This window comes from Coregonus clupeaformis, chromosome 28 (genome assembly GCF_020615455.1).
Source record: "Coregonus clupeaformis isolate EN_2021a chromosome 28, ASM2061545v1, whole genome shotgun sequence".
Lineage (NCBI taxonomy): Eukaryota > Metazoa > Chordata > Actinopteri > Salmoniformes > Salmonidae > Coregonus > Coregonus clupeaformis.
In genome coordinates this window covers 4128648-4150527 of record NC_059219.1, presented here as the reverse complement: position 1 = coordinate 4150527, position 21880 = coordinate 4128648, and the positions used below count along the sequence as shown (strand labels likewise).

General features: G+C 42.8%; 1 protein-coding gene across 1 annotated transcript; it reads right to left on the bottom strand.

Moving 5' to 3' along the window:
- Positions 1-6513: 6513 nt before the first annotated feature.
- Positions 6514-14266, bottom strand: LOC121542556 (patatin-like phospholipase domain-containing protein 2). The gene is made up of 9 exons (XM_045208504.1): positions 13847-14266; positions 12248-12480; positions 11589-11654; positions 10587-10796; positions 8628-8688; positions 8239-8427; positions 7913-8045; positions 7354-7473; positions 6514-7228 (listed from the first exon to the last, which is right to left on the bottom strand). Exons 1-9 carry the CDS (start codon positions 14031-14033, stop codon positions 6997-6999), a joined length of 1431 nt encoding a protein of 476 aa, XP_045064439.1. The 5' UTR covers positions 14034-14266; the 3' UTR covers positions 6514-6996.
- Between the last annotated feature and the right edge of the window lie 7614 nt (positions 14267-21880).

Below are 21880 nucleotides of genomic sequence, written 5' to 3'. Positions count from 1 at the left end.
AAAAAAATGGGTAGGCCTAAGTGTTAAAAAATAAGTACACCCACTTTATACAATACTAGCCGTAGTTTTACACCTACTTATAAAAACATTCTGTGCTCTTGACCTTGAGAACATAAAATATAAACTGCATATCTCAATGAAAAAGTGAGGGGGTGACTTGCATGAGATGGTAAACAACAGGTGGTTATTTATTATGACTAAAGCGCCCTCACCTGGTGGCGTCTGAGGCTTGCATGCCAGTCCCCCTAGTCACAACCACTTTATAAGTAATCTCTACACTAGGACAAGCCTTCTCCCTCTCTTCATCTCCTTCTTCATCATCCTGTTGTACCTGCATGATGCCAAACACTTCTCCTGTATCGTACACCTAGAACCGAACAGCGAGGGCAGATTTAGGTAGGCTAGCCTGATAACTATAAAACCCAATGAAATACAACTGCATGCACAGAATACCTTTGAAATTGCATTAAAATCAACTGTTAAACATGCAAACCATTAAATCAGACCGGCATTGGATCTGATACTGAGCCGTAGCTAATATTATCTAGCCTAGCTCCAGTGGAGGTTGGGCCGTTTAAGATTAGGGAGGATTATTTTTATAAAAATTGTATGAGCATTTCTAATCACATTATATTGAGTTACTGTCATTCATATTCCATTCAGCCAGCTCAATGTTACATCAATAGGATTAGGCTACTACATGATACTCACATTTTTCCAATACCCATGATGAGGTTGCTACAACCTAGCCTACAAATTAAAGTTTATAACGTACAGCGCATTCGGAAAGTATTCAGACCCCTTGACTTTTTCCACATTTTGTTATGTTACAGCCTTATTCTAAAATGTATTGAATGAAAAATGTCCTCAATCTACACACACTACCCCTTAATGATAAAGCAAAAACAGGTTGTTAGAAATTTGCAAATCTATTAAAAATAAAAAACAAAATACCTAATTTACATAAGTATTCAGACCCTTTGCTATGAGACTTGAAATTGAGCTCAGGTGCATCTTGTTTCCACTGATCATCCTTGACATGTTTCTACAACTTGATTGGAGTCCACCTGTGGTAAATTCAATTGAGTGGACATGATTTGAAAAGGTACACACCTGTCTATATAAGGTCCCACAGTTGACAGTGCATGTCAGAGCAAAAACCAAGCCATGAGGTTAAAGGAATTGTCCGTAGAGCTCCGAGACAGGATTGTGTCGAGGCACAGATCTGGGTAAGGGTACCAAAGCATTTGTGCAGCATTGAAGGTCCCCAAGAACACAGTGGCCTCCATCATTCTTAAATGGAAGAAGTTTGGAACCACCAAGACTCTTCCTAGAGCTGGCCGCCCGGCCAAACTGAGCAATCAGGGGAGAAGGGCCTTGGTCAGGGAGGTGACCAAGAACCTGATGGTCACACTGACAGAGCTCCAGAGTTCCTCTGTGGAGATGGGAGAACCTTCCAGAAGGTCAACCATCTCTGCAGCACCACCAATCAGGCCTTTACTGTAGAGTGGCCAGACGGAAGCCACTCCTCAGTAAAATGCATATGACAGCCCGCTTGGAGTTTGCCAAAAGGCACCTAAAGATTCTCTGGTCTGATGAAACCAAGATTGAACTATTTGGCCTGAATGCCAAGCGTCACGTCTGGAGGAAACCTGGCATGGTGGTGGCAGCATCATGCTGTGGGGATGTTTTTCAGCGGCAGGGACTGGGAGACTAGTCAGGATCGAGGGAAAGATGAACGGCGCAAAGTACAGAGAGATCCTTGATGAAAAGCTGCTCCAGAGTGCTTAGGACCTCACTGGGGTGATGGTTCACCTTCCAACAGGACAACGACCCTAAGCACACAGCCAAGGCAACACAGGAGTGGCTTCGGGACAAGTCTCTGAATGTCCTTGAGTGGCCCAACCAGAGCCCGGACTTGAACCCGATCTAACATCTCTGGAGAGACCTGAAAATAGCTGTGCAGCGACGCTCCCCATCCAACCAGACAGAGCTTGAGAGGATCTGCAGAGAAGAATGGGAGAAACTCCCCAAATACATGTGTGCCGAGCTTGTAGCGTCATACCCAATAAGACTTGAGGCAGTAATTGCTGCCAAAGGTGCTTCAACAAAGTACTGAGTAAAGGGTCTGAATACTTTTTGCTTTGTCAGTATGGGGTATTGTGTAGATTGATGAGGGGGGAAAACTATTTAATCCATTCTAGAATAAGGCTGTAACGTAACAAAATGTGGCAAAAATCAAGGGGTCTGAATAATTTCCGAATGCACTGTAGGTACACTGGTCGAGAGGCAAATTGGAATAATCAAGGTGACAGACAGTGACAAATTCAATACTGCCTTGCACACTCTTGCCTGAATCTTGCTAATCTAAGGTGTAATCATTAGTCCAAACACTAACGAGAGTTTCTATTGGACAATGTCAGGTAGGTCCATCTCCATTTCGTTCCATTTTGCTTCTGTTTAAGAAACGTTTTCAACAGAATCAGTGGAATGAAGACACCCCTGATCACCCGCAAGGAGAGTTCAATTTCATAGCAGCCACATACAAACAGCATCATCACTTTGCTTGTTATATGATTCCCTTCTCGCATCTACGCTCTCTCTTCCTCTCACCTTTTCCTCTCACTTGTGGACTTCAGTGCACAACACAATAGCTGTCTGTGACCAGGCGAAAAAACCTCTCCAAGCCAAACTTTCATACCATAACAGTTAACCGCTACACAGAGCCTACATCGTTGTCACCACATTAGCTAACTTCTCTCAACATAGCTACCAGAACTAACACGTTAGTAAACCCACAATCCAATCCATGGGGCCCCGTGTAGCTCAGTTGGTAGAGCATGGCGCTTGCAACGCCAGGGTTGTGGGTTCGTTTCCCACGGGGGGCCAGTATGAAAATGTATTGTAACGACCCGGTATTGTGTTCTGTGTTTGTGGGTGTGTTACTGTTCTCATGGGTGCTAGCAGGGGTTAAATATGCCAGGACAGATGGAAAGGTTGGGGGGGTATGATGGGTAATCCCGCAGGGTTTTGAAATGCATAAATAGGGGTAACTGTCTCATCTCTCTATCTTCTGTTCGGGACCCTTAACCTGACATGTTATATTTGTGTACGTTCGGGATTTAGCGGCGTGGGCTGTGGCCTGAACAATAGCCCATTTAGGAATAAACCTGTGTTCTGCCCTGTACACCTGGTGCCCGTCTTTCTTTTCCTTTATGACCCAGCTGGGTCATTACAGTATGCACTCACTAACTAAGTCGCTCTGGAGAAGAGCGTCTGCTAAATGACTAAAATGTAAAATGTAAACAAACTCGCAGTACAGTGTACAGCAAGCAGTTTAGCATTCACACTGGTGGGCCCCGGTGGCAACAAATTAATAAAACTGAAAGCTTTCCTTGACTTGGAAGAGTTGCAGTGTTGGATAGCCTTAGCCAGCTAGCTAAGATAAATAGCATTCCTCTCGTTTTGAGGCAGGTTGTTGAATTAGATGCATTAGCTAGCTAAGTGAGTGAAAGTGAAAAAAATACAATGAAATATAGCTCTCTGCTGCTTCTTAATTTTTGAAGAAATTAATTTGTTCAAAACTGTTCAACTATTGTCTTTGAGTCAACTACTCACCCCATTTTATGCACTGCAGTGCTAGCTAGCTGTACCTTATGCTTTTAGTACTAGATTCATTATCTGATCCTTTGATTGGATGGACAACATGTCAGTTCATGCTGCAAGAACTCTGATAGGTTGGAGGACGTCCTCCGGAAGTCGTCATAATTACTGTGCAAGTCTATGGAAGGGGGTGAGAACAATGAGCCTCCTTGGTTTGGATTTTAGTCAATGTATCCAGAGGAGGACTTTAAATAGCTGTCCTCTGGCTGGCTACACCATGGTGCTACCCTAGAGAGTGCTGTTGAGGATACTGTAGACCTTCATTGCAAAACCGTGTGTTTTAATCAGTTATAAGGTGACATTAATATATTTACACTGAACAATAAATATAAACGCAACATGTAAAGTGTTGGTCCCATGTCTCATGAGCTGAAATAAAATATCCCAGAAATGTTCCATATGCACAAAAAGTTTATTTCTCTGATTTTGTGCACAAATTTGTTTACATCCCTGTTAGTGAGCATTTCTCCTTTGCCAAGAAAATCCATCCACCTGGCAGGTGTGGCATATCAAGAAGCTGATTAAACAGCATGATCATTACACAGGTGCACCTTGTGCTGGGGACAATAAATAGCCACTAAAATGTGCAGTTTTGTCACAACACAATGCCACAGATGTCTCATGTTTTGAGGGAGCGTGAAATTGGCATGCTGACTGCAGGAATGCCCACCAGAGCTGTTGCCAGATAATGTAATGTTCATTTCTCTACCATAAGTGGCCTCCACCGTCGTTTCAGAGAATTTGACAGTACGTCCAACAAGTCTCACAACCGCAGACCATGTGTATGGCGTTATGTGGGCTACCGGTTTGCTGATATCAACATTGTGAACAGAGTGCCCCGTGGTGGCGGTAGGGTTATGGTATGGGCAGGCATAAGCTACGGACAACGAACACAATTGCATTTTATCGATGGCAATTTGAATGCACAAAAATACCATGATGAGATCCTGAGGCCCATTGTGAGGCCCATTTTTTTTAAAGGTATCTGTGACCAACAGATGCATATCTGTATTCCCAGTCATGTGAAATCCATTGATTAGGGCCTAATTAATTTATTTCAATTGACTGATATCCTAATATGAACTGTAACTCAGTAAAATCAATGAAATTGTTGCATACTGCATTTATATATTTTTTCAGTATAGTATAGTTTTATCTAAAAATAATCACTTTAATGTTTCACTATTTTTTATGAAATTCAATGAGAAGGATGATCCTCCTCTGACGAGCCACTTTAATAATGTTTACATATTTTTGCTTTACTCATCTCACATGTATATATTGTATTGTATTCTATTTTAGTCTATGCCACTCCGACATTGCTTGTCCTATTATTTATATATTTCTTAACTCCATTCTTCTGGTTTTAGATTTGTGTGTATTGTGTGTATTGTTGTAGGGGGAGGAGTGGGAGTTTAAACAGGACTTGTAAATCATTATTTGAGGTGTACTTTATACACAATTAAAATGTACCTGAAAGTTATTCTCAAGTACAACAGAAGTGTGTTAATGTCACAAACATGTTATTCATACCCTATAAAATGTGATTTAGTATAACAACAAATACACTACAATGTAATGTCCTTCAACACCATAGAAATGCACTGAAATAAAAGACAAAGAACAAAGTTTAATGAAAGTCTGTATTGAAGTACTGAAAGGGTACACCAATGTTCAAGTGAACTTTTAGTGTACATGGAATATGCTAGTGACATTATTAACACACTTCTGCTGTATTTCATACTATTTGACTAAATGACCATACTGTATTAAGACACGTTTTTGTTAATGGATTACATTAATTGGAAATGAAAGTAAGTATAGCAACACAAGCTTTATATTCATAAAATCTGTAGAGTAAATTGCCACAGTAGATTCTCTGTGGTAAACGAGGAAATACCTAATTTCAGTTGTACGGAATGATTTTCAAATAGTTAAATCTGTGCTTAGTCTGCTCAATTATTAGGTTTAATTTATACCGAAGATAATACTCACCAGAGGGCTAAATAGTCTTGAAATGTTTTGGCAGCAACCAGGACTTCAAGTATACATGGACATGGTGGCCAATAGTGGTTGCAATTGAGATCAGTGTGTGGGGCATCTTAGCGCATATTGATGGTTGAGGCACCACAATAGGATTTTAACGGTTACAGTATATTTAAACACAGAATGTCACATCATAAAAACCGTTGTTGTGCTTTATGTTATTAAGATAAGGGCCAACAGAAAAGGATAAAAGGCACAAGTAGGCAGAGGTTTTCACAGTGGTTTCATGAAAATCACCCATTTGAAGATGCCATATTACAATTGTGAATCCTATACAACTCAAATAATTGTGCAAAAGCAACATTGAGAGAAGTTCTGAAAGGCATGTTCAAGAATATTGTGATTCAAACTTCTTCACATCACAGCTCATCACAGTAGTTCATAGTTCAGTGCAAGGGTCCTGTCTAATAGTAGTCAGGAAAAAACAAAGCTCATAGTCAAGGAAGTCAACGTCAAGTAAGGTCAACAGTCCGTTAGGAATGATGTATGAATGCTACATTTAACTGAACACAGGTAGGTAGGTAGGTACTGTAGCAAAGGTGGCTGCTGAGGGAAGGACGGCTCATAATAATGGCTGGAACAGAGCGAATGGAATGGCATCAAACACATGGAAACCATGTTTGATGTATTTGATACCATTCCACTTATTCCGCCTCCAGCCATTACCACAAGCCTGTCCTCCCCAATAAAGGTGCTACTAACCTCCTGTGTACTGCAGGTAGGTTGGTAGTAGAGGAGGCTGGTGGGAGGAGCTATAGGAGGATGGGCTCATTGTAATGGCTGGAATGGTTGATTTGGAACGGAGTCAAACATGTGGTTTCCATATGTTTGATACCATTCCATTTATTATATTTCAGCCATTACAATGAGCCGGCCATCCTATAGCTCCTGCCACCAGCTTCTTCTGGTAGGTAGGTACTGTAGGTAGGTAAGTAAGAAGGTAGGTAGGTAGTTAGAGTTGTAGTTATAAAATGTATAATTTCAAAAAGGAATTCACTTGCAGAGGTCTTTGGTGGTGAGCTGGTACATTGTTTTCCAATGTGTACAATATAATAAAATATGATTGGTGGAGTGATTAAAATACATGATTGAGTCATTAGTGTGTCTATAGCAACAGTTCTGGATCCCAAAGCTATTCAATCACATGACCATCATTTGTCCATCCCAAACCACCCTTCACAGTTCCTATAGCCTATAGACAGGTCCTGTGGGAGGTATCTTGAGCTGGACTGTCCTATCATCTTTTAATACAAAGTCACAGTGTCCTCTCATTGGTGTGTGGGACTGTCAGTCAGTCTCGTCCTGCGAGCCAACAAAGAAGCAGATCTGTCGTGGGGAGGGGCTGGGCATGAGGGGGCTGGTGGGGCAGTGGGAAGAGGGTGGGGTCGGGATGTTCCAGTATTGGCTTTGGAGGTCGAGAGCAGAGAGAGCGAACCCGGCGAGGTGACCGTTTCTCTCCCTGTGTCTGTCACTATCCAGGGGTGGAGGCAAACTCAGGCAATTCCTCAGGGAACCATCACTGCAAAAAGAAAAACACACAAGGCCATTAGACTTTATTTATACTGTATGACAGACATACAAATCTACAAGTAGACTCCATCCATCCATAATATAACCCAGTAGTAATAACTCCATGTCTCTCACCTGGTTACGTCTGCTGGTGCTCCTCTCCAGGCCTGTCTGTACACGCTCCCAGCCACATCCCCAGCCACCCCAGCTAGCCAACGCATGTCTGCAGGCACCTCTGGGATCCACTCCACAAACCTGGAGCACAGGAGAGGGACAACACAGAGAGTCAATGTACTGTGATGTACCACTACGGGAGGCCAGTTCTCAACAATTCCTGGGTGGATTGACTTGCCCACTAGGTGGCGTCCCTGTGCAGCACATTCAAATTGATTGCATTTAGTAGGAAACCTGTTTGTATTCCTAGTTTGTTTGCATTCCCAGTGTTATTTGGTTGCTGTGGTGGGCTAATTACTACTTTGTTGTCAGTGGTTGCTGTCAGGGCTAGTTTGAAGGTATTGGCTAATGTATGCTAAAGGCTAGTTATGCTAAAGGCTAGTTCAGGGCTTTTTAGAAGCTGATTTGTTTGCATTACTGTTGTCATCATTGGTTACTGTTTGAGCTACTGTGACCGCATTGAGTTCATTGAGGGCTTGTTTGTGGTAGGTAGCACTAGTGGTGTAGTATGTAGTCTTACCTCTTGCCCACTGAGTAGGCTGACACCACAGGTAGTGTGCAGGGCAGGAGCATGTAGGAGGCCACTCTGACCGGCAGCATCTCGGATACCTGAGTATACAGACCAGGCTTCTGCTGGCACGCCTCACAGAACACTACAGTCAAAGACACACAATATGTTACACTTCGCTGACACGGGAACAGCTTCAGAGGACTTTCAGATACACACAACAACCACATGTCATTGACAAGAGCACAGTGACAACACAATGTTATAACTAGATAACAACAGCTTCTAACAGCTTTGAGCAGAAAATATCTGAAAGTCTAGGTTAACCTCCTATCTACCTTTTTTGATTTGGATAGGCAGGTTGTCAACAATCTGCTCGTCCAGCCACCAGTGCCGCTTCCTCAGGAGGCGGAGCCGCCGGAGCATCCAGTCCTTAGTGGTTTCCGTGGCGATGGGCTTGCAGCAGCAGGTGTGAATGGCTTCTGATGGGTTGGGGCCGACAGTCGGACACTCCAGCTTCAGCAGATCTGACATCATAAACAATACATTAATAATCTTTGTAACACAGCATAAAAATACTACCCCATAAATAAGTGCTGGTTTACTCCACACTTCATGTTGAACCCTGTTCAATTGACATCATTGATGCTCACTGCATGTATGTCACAGTAGCTTATCATTTTAGTACTGCCACTATTACTGTCAAAGGCAACATAGTAATACTCACGGTTCTCCTCAAGAAAGCGAAGGGCGTCCTTGTAGCCACTCTGACATATCTCTGCCATGACCTGCCAAAGAAAACACATAGATCATACCTATTGAGGTAGGGGATCATATGCAAGAGGTAGATTGAATAAATATACTGCTCATATTTAAGCGATAGAGGATACCCATGTAAGACACTCATAATCATATCACAGGATCATTATGACTCAGATATACCCACACAAGATATATGATCTGTCACGTTCGCTTACAGACGGGACGGACCAAGGCGCAGCGTGATATGCATACATGTTTATTTATACTGAATAAACACCACGACAAAACAACAAATGAAACGAAACGTGAAGTCCAAGGTAGACAAACAACATACCTCACACGGAACAAGATCCCACAACCCACTAGTGCCAATAGGCTGCCTAAGTATGGTCCCCAATCAGAGACAACGAGCTACAGCTGCCTCTGATTGGGAACCACACCGGCCAACATAGAAATACACCTACCAGATCAGAACATAGAAAGTACCACATAGAAAATCACACCCTGACTCAACAAATAAAAGTCCCCAGAGTCAGGGCGTGACATGATCTCACATTAATTTTGTCATTTGTTATCACTACCACTGACTGATTAGCAATCATGTTATTGCTGACAGTTAACAACTGTATTACACAAGTACAGCTGTTTTTAACCACATAAAACAGAGGGGAATTACTTATATCAGCCTGAACCCTCCTGGGCAACAGGCTCCTGTATTTGTGAATGGACAACAATCCAGGAAGTCTTTGACTAGGGGTTAAAGGTCAACGTGGCAGAGAGAGGTATCTGGCCAGGTAACTTCACAGTGACACTACCTATGTGTGAAGTTAGTCAGGGTAGGTTAAATTATTATACGTGAGGGAAAAGTTAGGGTGGAGTTTTCTATGTGTGTGTCTGTCCATGTCATATGTAAACACTGTCAAATGTAAAGGTTTCCTGAGTCAAGAAAAACACATTATTCACTTATTCTAAGTAGGGCCTCTGCACATGGCTCTGTTGGCGGGATTTGTGACCACAGGGATGACATCATCCCAAAATTCCAGAAAACACTACATTCCAGGCACACGTGAAGGGAAAAGACGGTGGCAAATCTTGGATTACAGCAACAATAATAACACAGCGAAAACTGTGTTATTACCAAGAGACACAGATCAACCTCAAAGAGGGCAAAGTTTGTCTTACGCTAAAAGTTCACTCCCATGTTATTATCCAGACAGTGAAGAAGAATGTGGAATACAGGGAATGTAATTCAACAGGGACAGAAGCCAATAATGTCCTGCCAGTATTGATCACTATGGAGTTAGGGAGGGACAGGGGAGGGCAAAGTTCAGATGGGAAGTATGGGGGGTAAGGGTAGGAGGCAGAGTCCAAAGAGGAGACAGGGTAGGGGGCGAAATGGGGGAGTTGGGGTTGTATAATCAGGGAATAGGATAGTGGGAGGTCAGGGGTCAAACTATGAGGTGTCCAGTCTCCCATACCAGACTACTACACTCTCCCACAGAAATGTATAGAATGTTTAGAACCATGGAAAACAACTATTTCAAGGGTACCTAAATAAGGATTTCATAACACATTCATAACCCATACATAAGGCATTTATTTACAAGTAGTCATAAACAACCCATCTAATGAATGGGACTAAGGAGCATCCTGATCCTCCATCCTACCTTTGGGAACAGGGCCTACATAAGGACTTCATAACACATTCATAACCCATATATAACGTGCTGCAGCACCCCCTGAATTTATTTTTTTTAATTTTAATTTTCACAGAAGTAGTGCACGGGGCCTTTCCTTCCTGTATTAGCGGACGGTTATAGCCGTCTGTAGCGCAGGCAATTTTTTTAAATAATGCGCCCACCACCTAACATCTTCCTGCGACTATGCATAACGCATTGGTAGGCAGTCATAGCGGGCGTCCTACCTTGGGTTCTGGGGGGAACAGGGCATTGCTGAGGCGGTACATATTGCCCAGGTTAATCTGGATGGAGGTGTTGGTGAATCGCAGCTCGTGGAAGTTGAAGGAGGTGTCCCGGGGACTGATGTCGCTCTCGCCCGAGAACGGAGAAATGCTGATGGTGTTCTTCAGCTCCGACTGAGGAAGGTTGTCACTGATCCCCCCATCCACGTAACGCTGCAGCGAGAAGAGGGTGAAGAAAGTGAGAATATTGTGTTGTTGGACTCATATAAATATGTGTTGTTGACTTCCTCCACCTATCTTCTGCTAAAAAACATATCACTTATAACCCAACTCGGTTATCACTGAAATCTAATATGATACGACATATTCAAGGAAACATTCCCCTCTTGAGGGCATATTAGGCATGCCAGTACAATATTTACCCTTAGCCAGCCTCTCCACACTGCCAACTCATGACCAAACAGAACGACATTACTATTTGGAGAATTAATCAATTTTTACGCCAGTCTTATATAATTACACGATGTAGCTCCATTTCAAGTTCAGATGTGAGCGACCCTCTATCATTTCCAAATGAATTAATAGTTTTCCAGTGTAAATAAGAATACAATAAGAATATTTCAAGAATAACAAGAGCAGATAGCAGTGAAATATACTAGAGAAAAATCTAATATGGTAGTTGATGTTTTGGAGGACTGTGCTCCTATGTCCTAGTGACTCAGTTTAGAATGGAGCCACCCTGGACTCTGGTCCCAATCTGCTGAGGCCAGAAGCCAGTCTGGAAGAATATAATACACCACTGGCCTGCCAAGGGAAATGGTCCTCGGGCTGATTAGCTACTAGGGTAGGGTAGACTGACAAATGGACAAGTACCAGAGTGTCTATAGCCTCCTTATGACTATGACCTGAGCAATAAAGGCATCAAAGATGAGATCATAATAAACAAAGTCCAACATCTGCTGCTATTTCTTAGAAAATAAAAAAACAGTATTCAAGGAAACGTACCACTCCTTGGAAGGATGGGGGGATCAGGCCACAGTATATGGGGATGAAACAGCTGCACAGCAGCGCCTGTGGACACACCAGAGAAAGAGATGTTACACAGTTCAACCCAGTTTACACTAAATACAACTTATGTAAACAGTCAATGTAGGTGAAAGGACAAATATTTCTGGGATATGTATGGGATAAATGTGTTTCTTAGTAGGAATATTGATTAAGGATCAGGTGCCACCTCCTTATCCATTATTACATTTTCGTCATTTAGCAGACAATCTTATCCAGAGCGACTTACAGTTAGTGCATACATTATTATTTTTCTATATTTTTTTCATACTGGCCCCCCATGGGAATCGAACCCACAACCCTGGCATTGCAAACGCCATGCTCTACCAACTGAGCTACCTCCCTGCCGGCCATTCCCTCCCCTACCCTGGGCCAATTGTGCGCCGCCCCATTGGTCTCCCGGTTGTGGCCGGCTACAGCAGAGCCTGGATTCGAACCAGGATCTCTAGTGGCACAGCTAGCACTGCGGTGCAGTGCCTTAGACCACTGCGCCACTCGGGAGGTTATGATTTAAGAGGCCAAACTAATCCTAGATCAGCACTCCTACTCGGATATGTTTTGTGAATAGCAGCCCAGGTGGGTTGAGTGAGAACACTCACCTGGATGAGCTCCTCCTTGGACTTGAACTCAGACACGATGACGTTTTGTCCATCAGACACGCGAGTAAGTGACACACACAGCCTCCCGGAGGCGAGTGTGTGAGCGTCGGCGGGCAGGTCGCGCTCCAGGCCCGACCTGATGACCTTGACCAGGTTGAAGGAGGGGTGGAGGGGACCCAGGTTACACTTCCGAGCCTCCTTGGCTGTCTCGATCACATCCTCACAGCACTTAGCTAGAGGGTGGAGGGACAGAGAGACAGTGTGTTAGGGCCTTCCATTGGGAGGAATTGGATACTGTTTTTTATTCAAAGGAAGATTGATTCTCAAGGGAACTAAACAGTGATCCGTAGCTCACAAAAAAAAATTATCCACTGATTTAACTTATTTACTGCCCTGCACCTGTACTGAGCTAGTTATGTGTGTTCATCTTATCTACACTTGGACGGAATGGGTCTAAAGACTGTTATGCACACAGACAGAGTTCTAGTAAAGAAAATCAAGTGATTAGAAAAATACTGAGGTAGTCTTATCTGGCTGGAATAATGATGTTACTTATACTATCAGTGGAACACATGTGAGACACTGACACAGTGAAACTGGCAAAAACGTAACCCTATAAGAACTGATGTCATGAATGGTAACCTATATCTTTCTTCTGCCCATTTTCACAACAATCCAGTACTTTCTTTTGACTCTTAATGACCCCTATATTGACTGTTCACTCAATAAGTCTCCCTCTATTACTCTTTCACTCTCTCGCCCTCTTTAACTGTCTCTCTTTCTCTCTCATTTAGACATGATACAACTGGGACACGTACTAAGTGTGCCAGGTATGGACTGATTCCAAGAAACCTTTCAGGCTAGTCCTTCGTTTCTTCACTATAAGGTTATTGGGTTTAAAAGAAAGTGAAAGAGGCCTGGTATCACACAGAGACTTAGCTAAGAGCTTTCTATGTCACGTTCTATGTCATGCAGGGACATGTTTGCTCTTAATCGTGATTGTGTTTTCCCCTAGTCAGCGAGATCAATCATTACCATTGGGAGGCCGCTGATCCAGAGGACCAATAGGTCAATAGTCCTATAATTGACTCAGATGGCATTTATCAATGGTAGGCTACAATATTTATAAACAGACAGGCATTTTGACTCTGACCATGTAATTATGTAATTATTAATAATTTGTAGTTTATAACATGAAAATAATATATGCCATTTAGCAGACACTTTTATCCAAAGAGACTTACAGTCATGTGTGAATACATTTTATGTATGGGTGGTCCCGGGAATCGAACCCACTACCTTGGCGTTACAAGCGCCATGCTCTATACTGTGCTACAAAGGAGCACCAGTATAACCACCTATACATACGTGCAATGTTTTAAGCATTGTTTAAATAATTTTACCCCATGTATCAAGGCCACAAGTGATTATTCTTTAAAGTTAATTTAGTTGCTTCTCTAAAGTTGCCTAAACACATGAAAGACAGGACTAGGCTACTCCTTGTGCGCACCCTTTTCCTTAAAAGTCCCCATCCAGGCATTCCACTGATGACAGGGACCGGTGAACTCAAGGGGCCAGTGTAGGGTATTGGATGCCTACCTATGGATGCCTGGCTGGCGAGCACCGAGGCGGTTAGGGCACCGGCCGAAGCCCCGTAAATCTTGGTGGCACCTTTGATGAGGTAGGGCGCTTGTTCCAACAGGCAGCTGGCCACTCCGATGTGATAGATCCCCAGGAACCCGCAGCCGGCAAACGACAGATTCCATTCCTTCGTTAGGTCGAACATCCCGGGTGGACAGTCTTTGGCGAGGACCTAGAAGTTTGGGTAAATGCGCTTGTAATAATCACTCCAAAATGTTTACCCATGGAGCTTTTGACAAGTTCCCTTCATTACTGAATGTCAACAACAGTTCCGAAAGATATAGGAATAGAGGACGGCTCAAAATAGCACACACTAGTCAGTCTACTCTTGAGTAACGTAGTAACGTACAAAGAGACGACAGTTAGCCTATGTATTGATAATCGCCGGAGCGCTGATTTGCCATAAACTTCCCGGTTGTAGAACAGGGCAGGTCTGGCCAATCGGCATAAGGAGGAGCCACGCCCCTACATTCTGCATCGTTAACACATGAGAGCGACGCATTCTGTTCATTTTTTAAAACATTTTAGTCATTTTAGCAGATGCTCTTATCCAGAGCGACTTACAGTTAGTGAGTGCATACATTTTTCATACTGTTCATGTCTATTCTATTCTAATCTAATCTATATTTGTTTCACCTGCCTGCTATTATTGTGACAAATCGAACCTTATTAACAGCTTTGAGCCTATAGGCTAACACCCAGATCAAACAAGGAGAAATCCATAGGCTCATGATGCCAATCACGTAGGATTGAAAAACCTTATCTGTTGATTTTATCTTACAAAAAGAACAGGCCTACCTGCATCATCTTGAATGCTTCACGTATGCTTGAAGGCATTCCTCTTCCCGCTACAGAGACTAGTGAGCACATACGTACCCTGTGGTCCTCAGTAGCTCAATTGGTAGAGCATTGCGCTTGTAACGCCAGGGTAGTGGGTTCGATCCCCTGGACCACCCATACATAAAAATGTATGCACACATGACTGTAAGTCGCTTTGGATAAAGGCGTCTGCTAAATGGCATATTATATATTATTATTATACCCCGCCACAGCAAACTGGTGCTGATGCTGAGGAGGATTGGCTGAAGCCTGAAGGTCAAGGGTACTTCGCTCGCAGACTATCACGCCCTAGCCAAGTCATATATCCCGACTCAAGAGGAGACATATTATCGCTCTCAAAACAAATCCAATTATAACCTTTGCATTGCGAAAATCTTTTCGTTTGGTGCCCTTTTTGAGGATGGCCGAGAGCAAGGCAGACACGCAAAGCACCCAGATAGAGTTTGAGACCAAATAGGCCTACTTCGTGTTTGATGGAGTGCGGCTCCCACCCTTCTCCCTCAGAAGTAGCGACATATGGGATTGTCACATATTCCAAATCAGGTAAACAATATTGGAATGTGTTGATGCTATGCAATATGTTAGTGCAGCACCCTCAGTACCCCGATATGCAGCATGCTGTAGCCTTGAGAATGCAAGTTCTTAGGTGTATCAGTGGAGGCTCCTCAGAGAAGGGAGAGGAGGACCATACCACTCAGTGAATTTCATAAAAATAAAAATAGTGAAACATGAAAAAGTTATCATTTTTAGATAAAACTATACTAAATATATTCAAGTCACAAAATAACTGATTAAAACACTGTTTTGCAACGGTCTACAGTAGCATCAACAGTACTCTCTGGGATAGCACCATCCTCCTCTGTTTTTAACAGAAGCAGCAGAGAGAGAGAGAGAGAGCTAGCTATATTTCGTTGTATTTTTTCACTTTCACTTAATACAGCTAGCTAATTTAGCCTAGCTATTTATGCTAGCTAGCTGGCTAAGGCCATCCAACACTGGAACTCTTCCAAGTCAAGGTAAGCTTTCGGTTTTATTAATTTCTTGGCATTGGGTCCCGCCGGTGTAACTGCTAAACTGCATGCTGTACACTGTACTGCGTGATTGTAGCGGGTTTACAAATACGGTAGTTCTAGTAGCTATGTTGACTATGACGTTAGCTAATATGGTGACATGGTGACAATGATGTAGGCTTTGTGTAGCGGTTAGCGGTTATGGTATGAAGTTTTGGCTTGGAAAGTTTTTTTGCCTGGTCACAGACAGCTGTTGTGTTGTGCACTGTAGAAACCTCGTGATGGGTATAGGGACAATTAGAGTGTCACATAGTAGCCTAAACCTATCGATGTTACATTGAGCTGGGTGAATGGAATATGAATAACTGTCATCCAACATGCTGTAATAGAACTAAGTCCATGCCCATAAAAATAATCGTCCTCCCTAATCTTAAACAGCACCGACCGCCATTGGTGTAGGTCTATAGTTGCTTTCAGGGGCGCAACTTTCACTGGGGACAGGGGGATATGACCCCCCCCCCACACACACATTCTTAAATTGCATTTCTGCCCCACCCCCCCCAGTTTTACCATTGCACTGTGATACAAAACACGGCAACGGTGTGCTTTAGGACCGTGCGGACGCCTCAGAGCAGTCCAGTAGGCTGTTTTATGGTTTCAGCCGGCTGGACACCACAGAGCAGAGCGTGCAGACACGGACACCACAGAGCAGAACGTGCAGACACTGACACCACAGAGCAGAGCGTGCAGACAGTCTGTGTGAAGGCTTTTGAAAGGCTGCCGTGTAGGACCAGCACGGGAGAGATTAACAGAGGCAGCTGCTGTCTGTGTTGCACTTTTCTCCAAGTTTCATAAGTAAGCAGAGCAGAAACTGGCTACTCTTTAGTTGACTGATCTAGCTGGCAACGTAACTGCTGTTTGACAGAATAAATAAATAAATAATCCCAGTGCTGAGCTCGTAGTGTAACTGACATGTTACGTTAGCTAATGTTTTATCCCCTCTGGACTGAAGTTAATGAACTACTAGCAGCTAGTTAGCTAGCTAATAGCTACTACAGCCATTTCAGCTCTAGCTAGCCTCTAGCTATCTGTCAGGTAGCAGTATCTAACAGCTGTTGTGTGTATGGAAATGTCCTGTAGCCTTTGTTTTGTCCCGTTTCAACAGAAGTAAATTTGATGATGTACCATTAGCTAGAGCTAGCTAGCTCACTAACTTTAGCTATTATTTTTGCCCCAATCACACTAGACCTGAATCAAATGATGAAACCAGCACCCAAACGATTGAAGACCGATATTCTGATGTTTGTTCAGCGCAATTTGAGTTTCATTAGTCAGTATAGCAATGTAACGTTATCTGTCAGTTTCCCTACCTAATTCCCTACTTTTCACACTGACATGGTATAAACAGCTCTACAGGCTTCACTGTCATGGTGCACAGTCAGCACACAACACTATGCTCATCATGTCTTAGCAGGATCAGATGGTGACAGGTGTCCCTGCAGGGTCAGACAGCCAGGGAAGACCAGTCTATGGAGCTCAGGTGAATTTTGTAGTATATTATAACAATCAGTGAATTGATACAAAGTTCCATCTTGAGTTGATGGGTAGAATACAGTCTGGGATCTGGGTATAATGGTCATTTCAATTATTGAACCATTGATTCTGTTCATGGCTAATATAATGTATAAATGTACACCAAGATAATTCTTTGTCATGCCTTATCTGAGCAGGATCAGATGGTGACAGGGGTCTCATCAGGGTCAGGCAGACAGGGAAGAACAGTCTGTGACGGCGCAGAGGTTAACTTTTGCAGATACAACACTTTATTCTCTCTGTGCAGCAAACACTGGACAAGCAAGAAGCTTCAAAGATTGAAACTATTTTCAGGCAGTCTGACAAACCTCTAAAGTTGATTTACAAACTGTATCAAGGGTTGATAGAGGCTTTTCCCAACGACACAAAACATGTAAAACAAAAATGTGAGGAAGACCTGGGAGACACTATTGATGATGATGAATGGATACATATATGATAGAATGCCCAGTCATGTTCATATAATCTTAGACATAAATTACTGCAGTTTAAGACCATCCATAGAACGTACTATATGCCAGTGAAACTGAATATCATGCTCTCAGAAATGTAATTCTTCTGCTGGAGGTGTAAAACACAAATTGGAACATATTTGCATATGTTATGGTCTTGTGAAGGCTGGCTGAATTTTGGCAAAGACTATGTTATTTTATCTCAGCATGTCTACAGATTCTCCCTTCTCCCTGTTTTTGTTTGCTTGGAAATGTTGATACTGGAGACTTATCAGAAGAAACTATGTAACCTAGCATTAATAGTGGCTAAGAAATGCATTGCCTTTAATTGGAAGGTTGGTTAGTTATCCTCTCACAATGGATGGAAGAAATGTCAAGTTATGTATCATTAGATTTTATTTATTATAAGATTAAGGGTATACTGTGCAACTTTCATAAGGTCTGAATGTCTTATATGGAATACTGTACGATAAAAGGAGTCTGTATTGAAAACATGCCCACGTCAGGAGAGATACCTATTTAGGCAATCCCTAGCTGCTGGGCTGCTCAGTCCTGGCCCTGGGAGTCTGTGTACTGTTGGTTGTCACTCTGGCCTTGGCCTAACACACCTGAAACCAATAATGAATGTTTCACTAAAATCCTAAAGCTTACTGGGGTGTGTTGTGTTGGGGTGCTGCAGGGCCGTGGACCCCTAGGGGCAGGATGGGGTGACCCAGCTATATTGTGCGCAAGTAAAAAGAGCTCTACAGTACTATTAGGCCTATGATATGATATTAATTATATGGAGGGTGTACTGTTTCTGTGTGTTAATGTGTAGGTGTATGTGTGTTTTTATTAAACTTTTCTTTTCCAAACCGTTCCCTTGAGACATTTTTAAAAAAGATGGGAAGGAAGTTATTGTGGGGAGAGTTGAGGAATTGACTAGACTGGTGGGTGTCGGGCGTGCAGGTGGCTCGGCTGGCTGGGCGGTCTGGCTGAAATTTGATAGAGGATGTCTTAATAAAGACAATCAAAAGTATTTGTACTTTATTTGTAAGAGTTGTTCATTTGTTAGGTTATTGGTTAAAGGTGTAACACAATATTGATGATTGAATTATCATTGATCTAGTTCAGTCTTATCAATCACTTAAACATTTAATAATGATCTCTTACCTAGCTTGATGACTGTGGGCATTTTTGTTTACTTTTTGTTGTTCTAAATAGAGACAGCTAGAAGGGCCATGGGTCATATTAGATTGTGTAGAAATGCAGGAAATGAGCTTTAGATGCCCCAAAAAATGGGAGGACCCCCCTGCAAAGTTATGCCCCCCCCACTTCTAAAGCCAAAGTTGCGCCCCTGGTTGCTTTAGCAAGACAATGTCCCATGGCAGCTGCTTGGGTTGATGTTATTTTGATCTTTACCTGAAGACAACCAATAGAAAGGCTTTAGAATGGGCAGTGTACAAGCTTAACATGAAATGTTGAAATACAACACAAAAGATGAACTTGAATGACCTTCACACAGGTGGCCAAAAATTACTAGCCTATCATTGGACAGTTTTTGCATATTTCCCAGCGATCTTTGCCCAAACATAAAAAATACATTGTAACTGTTCAGTGAGGTTTGTTAAATAGATAAATAAATATTACATTTACATAAATATTCAGACCATTTACTTTGTTGAAGGACCTTTGGCATCGATTACAACCTCGAGTCTTCTTGGGTATGACGCTACAAGCTTGGCACGCCTGTATTTGGGGAGTTTCTACCATTCTTCTCTGCAGATCCTCTCAAGCTCTGTCAGGTTGGATGGGGAGCGTCGCTGCACAGCTATTTTCAGGTCTTTCCAGAGATGTTCGATTGGGTTCAAGTCCGGGCTCTGGCTGGGCCACTGAAGGACATTCAGATACTTGTCCCGAAGCCACAGTGTTGTCTTGGCTGTGTGCTTAGGGTCGTTGTCCTGTTGGGAGGTGAACCTACGCCCCAGTCTGAGGTCCTGAGCACTCTGGAGCAGGTTTTCATCAAGGATCACTCTGTACTTTGCTCCGTTCATCTTTCCCTCGATCCTAACTAGTCTCCCAGTCCCTGCCGCTGAAAAACATTCCCACAGCATGATGCTGCCACAACCATGCTTCACCGTAGGGATGGTGCCAGGTTTCCTCCAGAAGTGACACTTGGCATTCAGGCCAAAGAGTTCAATCTTGGTTTCATCAAACCAGAGAATCTTGTTTCTCATGGTCTGAGAGTCCTTTAGGTGCCTTTTGGCAAACTTCAAGTCGGCTGTCATGTGCCTTTTACTGAGGAGTGGCTTGCGTCTGGCCACTCTACCATAAAGGCCTGATTGGTGGAGTGCTGCAGAGATGGTTGTCCTTCTGGAATGTTCTCTTATCTCCACAGAGGAACTCTGGAGCTCTGTCAAAGTGACCATCGGGTTCTTGTTCACCTCCCTGACCAAGGCCCTTCTTCCCCAATTGCTTAGTTTGGCCGGGCGGCCAGCTCTAGGAAGAGTCTTGGTGGTTCCAAACTTCTTCCATTTAAGAATGATGGAGGCCACTGTGTTCTTGGGGACCTTTAATGCTGCAGACATTTTTTGATACCCTTCCCCAGATCTGTGTCTCGTCACAATCCTGTTTCCAAGCTCTACGGACAATTCCTTCGACCTCATGGCTTGGGTTTTTGCTCTGACATGCACTGTCAACTGTGGGACCTTATATAGACAGGTGTGTGCCTTTCCAATTCATGTCCAATCAATTGAATTTACCACAGGTGGACTCCAATCATGTTGTAGACACATCTCAAGGATGATCAATGGAAACAGGATGCACCTGAGCTAAATTTTTAGTCTCATAGCAAAGGGTCTGAATACTTATGTAAATAAATGTTGCCAATAGAACAAGCTGACCCAGATTGCGATTTATAATGGACCGTTTTTGGATTGTGTAAACAACAACAGTAATTGTGTGACGGTGGGGATGCAGGGTTGTGTTCCAAACAAAACAACTACAAGTGAGCTTGCTCTAGTTCCTCGACTGCACAGCTAAAAAAGTACCTTATAGTTTAAGACTTGAGTCATGAAAGCACATTGAAATTACTTAGGAAATATGCACACTTTGGAGAGGTGTGTGGCCACTTGGAGACACCAATTAGTCTTCTCACTCAAACCCTTGTCATGTTTTTGTCTTATGTTCCACCTACCCCACATTTCCCAGGAATATTCTTATCATGTTACTGAATGTATACAGAGTATAACATTTCATCATCAACAAATGCGGTGTAAAGTACAGTAAATGTAAAATGCACATAAAATCAACAGTTTGGATTCACCTTTGTGTCAGGTGAACTGTTGTTTCCTCAACATTAGTCTAATAATTTTCACATAATCTCCAAACTGTTCACTTTCAATTGCTACCATGGTTATGCATATGCTTTTCAAATTTCTTCTATAAGAAACATTTCAATTTATCCCCTTCCATATAGGCCAATTCCCACAAGTGTTAATGGTTAATTGCCGAAAATGCTGTTATCGAGGTCATTTCCTTAATAGGTGACATCAGAGGTAAAGATGTGGGAGAAGTGATAGACGAGTTTCCCACTAGTAATTACCAGTTGGAGGGCCGTTGAAGTGGATTTTCTCCCAGCCATATGTGTTAAATTCCCACTTCACACTTAGTTACGAATGCAGTATAAGGCCTTTGAGGGTAGAAGGGATTGGGGTCACCCAATTTTACCTGTTAAGGAGTGTAGGCTAGCCTACTCCTTTAACGTCCAAGGACCTTGAGCCTCAAATGTTATGTTCAGAGGTAAACTGGCTCTGGCAGCCAAAACAGCCAAATACTCCAACTAAACGTGAATCGGTTCTCAATTGCGATAAGGGTCTAGAATCATAAAGCCTTCTACTTTCATAACACAACAAAAATAATTGTACAAATGCAAAATATACTTACTGTACACTGTTATAAAGAGACATTTCAAAAAATTTAAACTTCATCATCTCCAGCATCACCTCTTCCGTAAACAAGCCGTAACATGGAAATAGAGCCGTGTGGGGGTAAGAAGGATGTGGTGGTCTGGAAGGGAGATACAAAAGGGAAACATTAGGAACACATTAACATAAAGG

Coding starts and splice junctions, on each gene's coding strand:
- LOC121542556 (XM_045208504.1), bottom strand. CDS start 14,033: ATGTTCGACCTAACGAAGGAATGGAATCTGTCGTTTGCCGGCTGCGGG. Junction 8,046..8,238: donor GCCTATCCAAATCAAAAAAG/GTAGATAGGAGG, acceptor CTTTGACTGTAG/TGTTCTGTGAGGCGTGCCAG. Junction 7,474..7,912: donor GCCTACTCAGTGGGCAAGAG/GTAAGACTACAT, acceptor CCTGTGCTCCAG/GTTTGTGGAGTGGATCCCAG.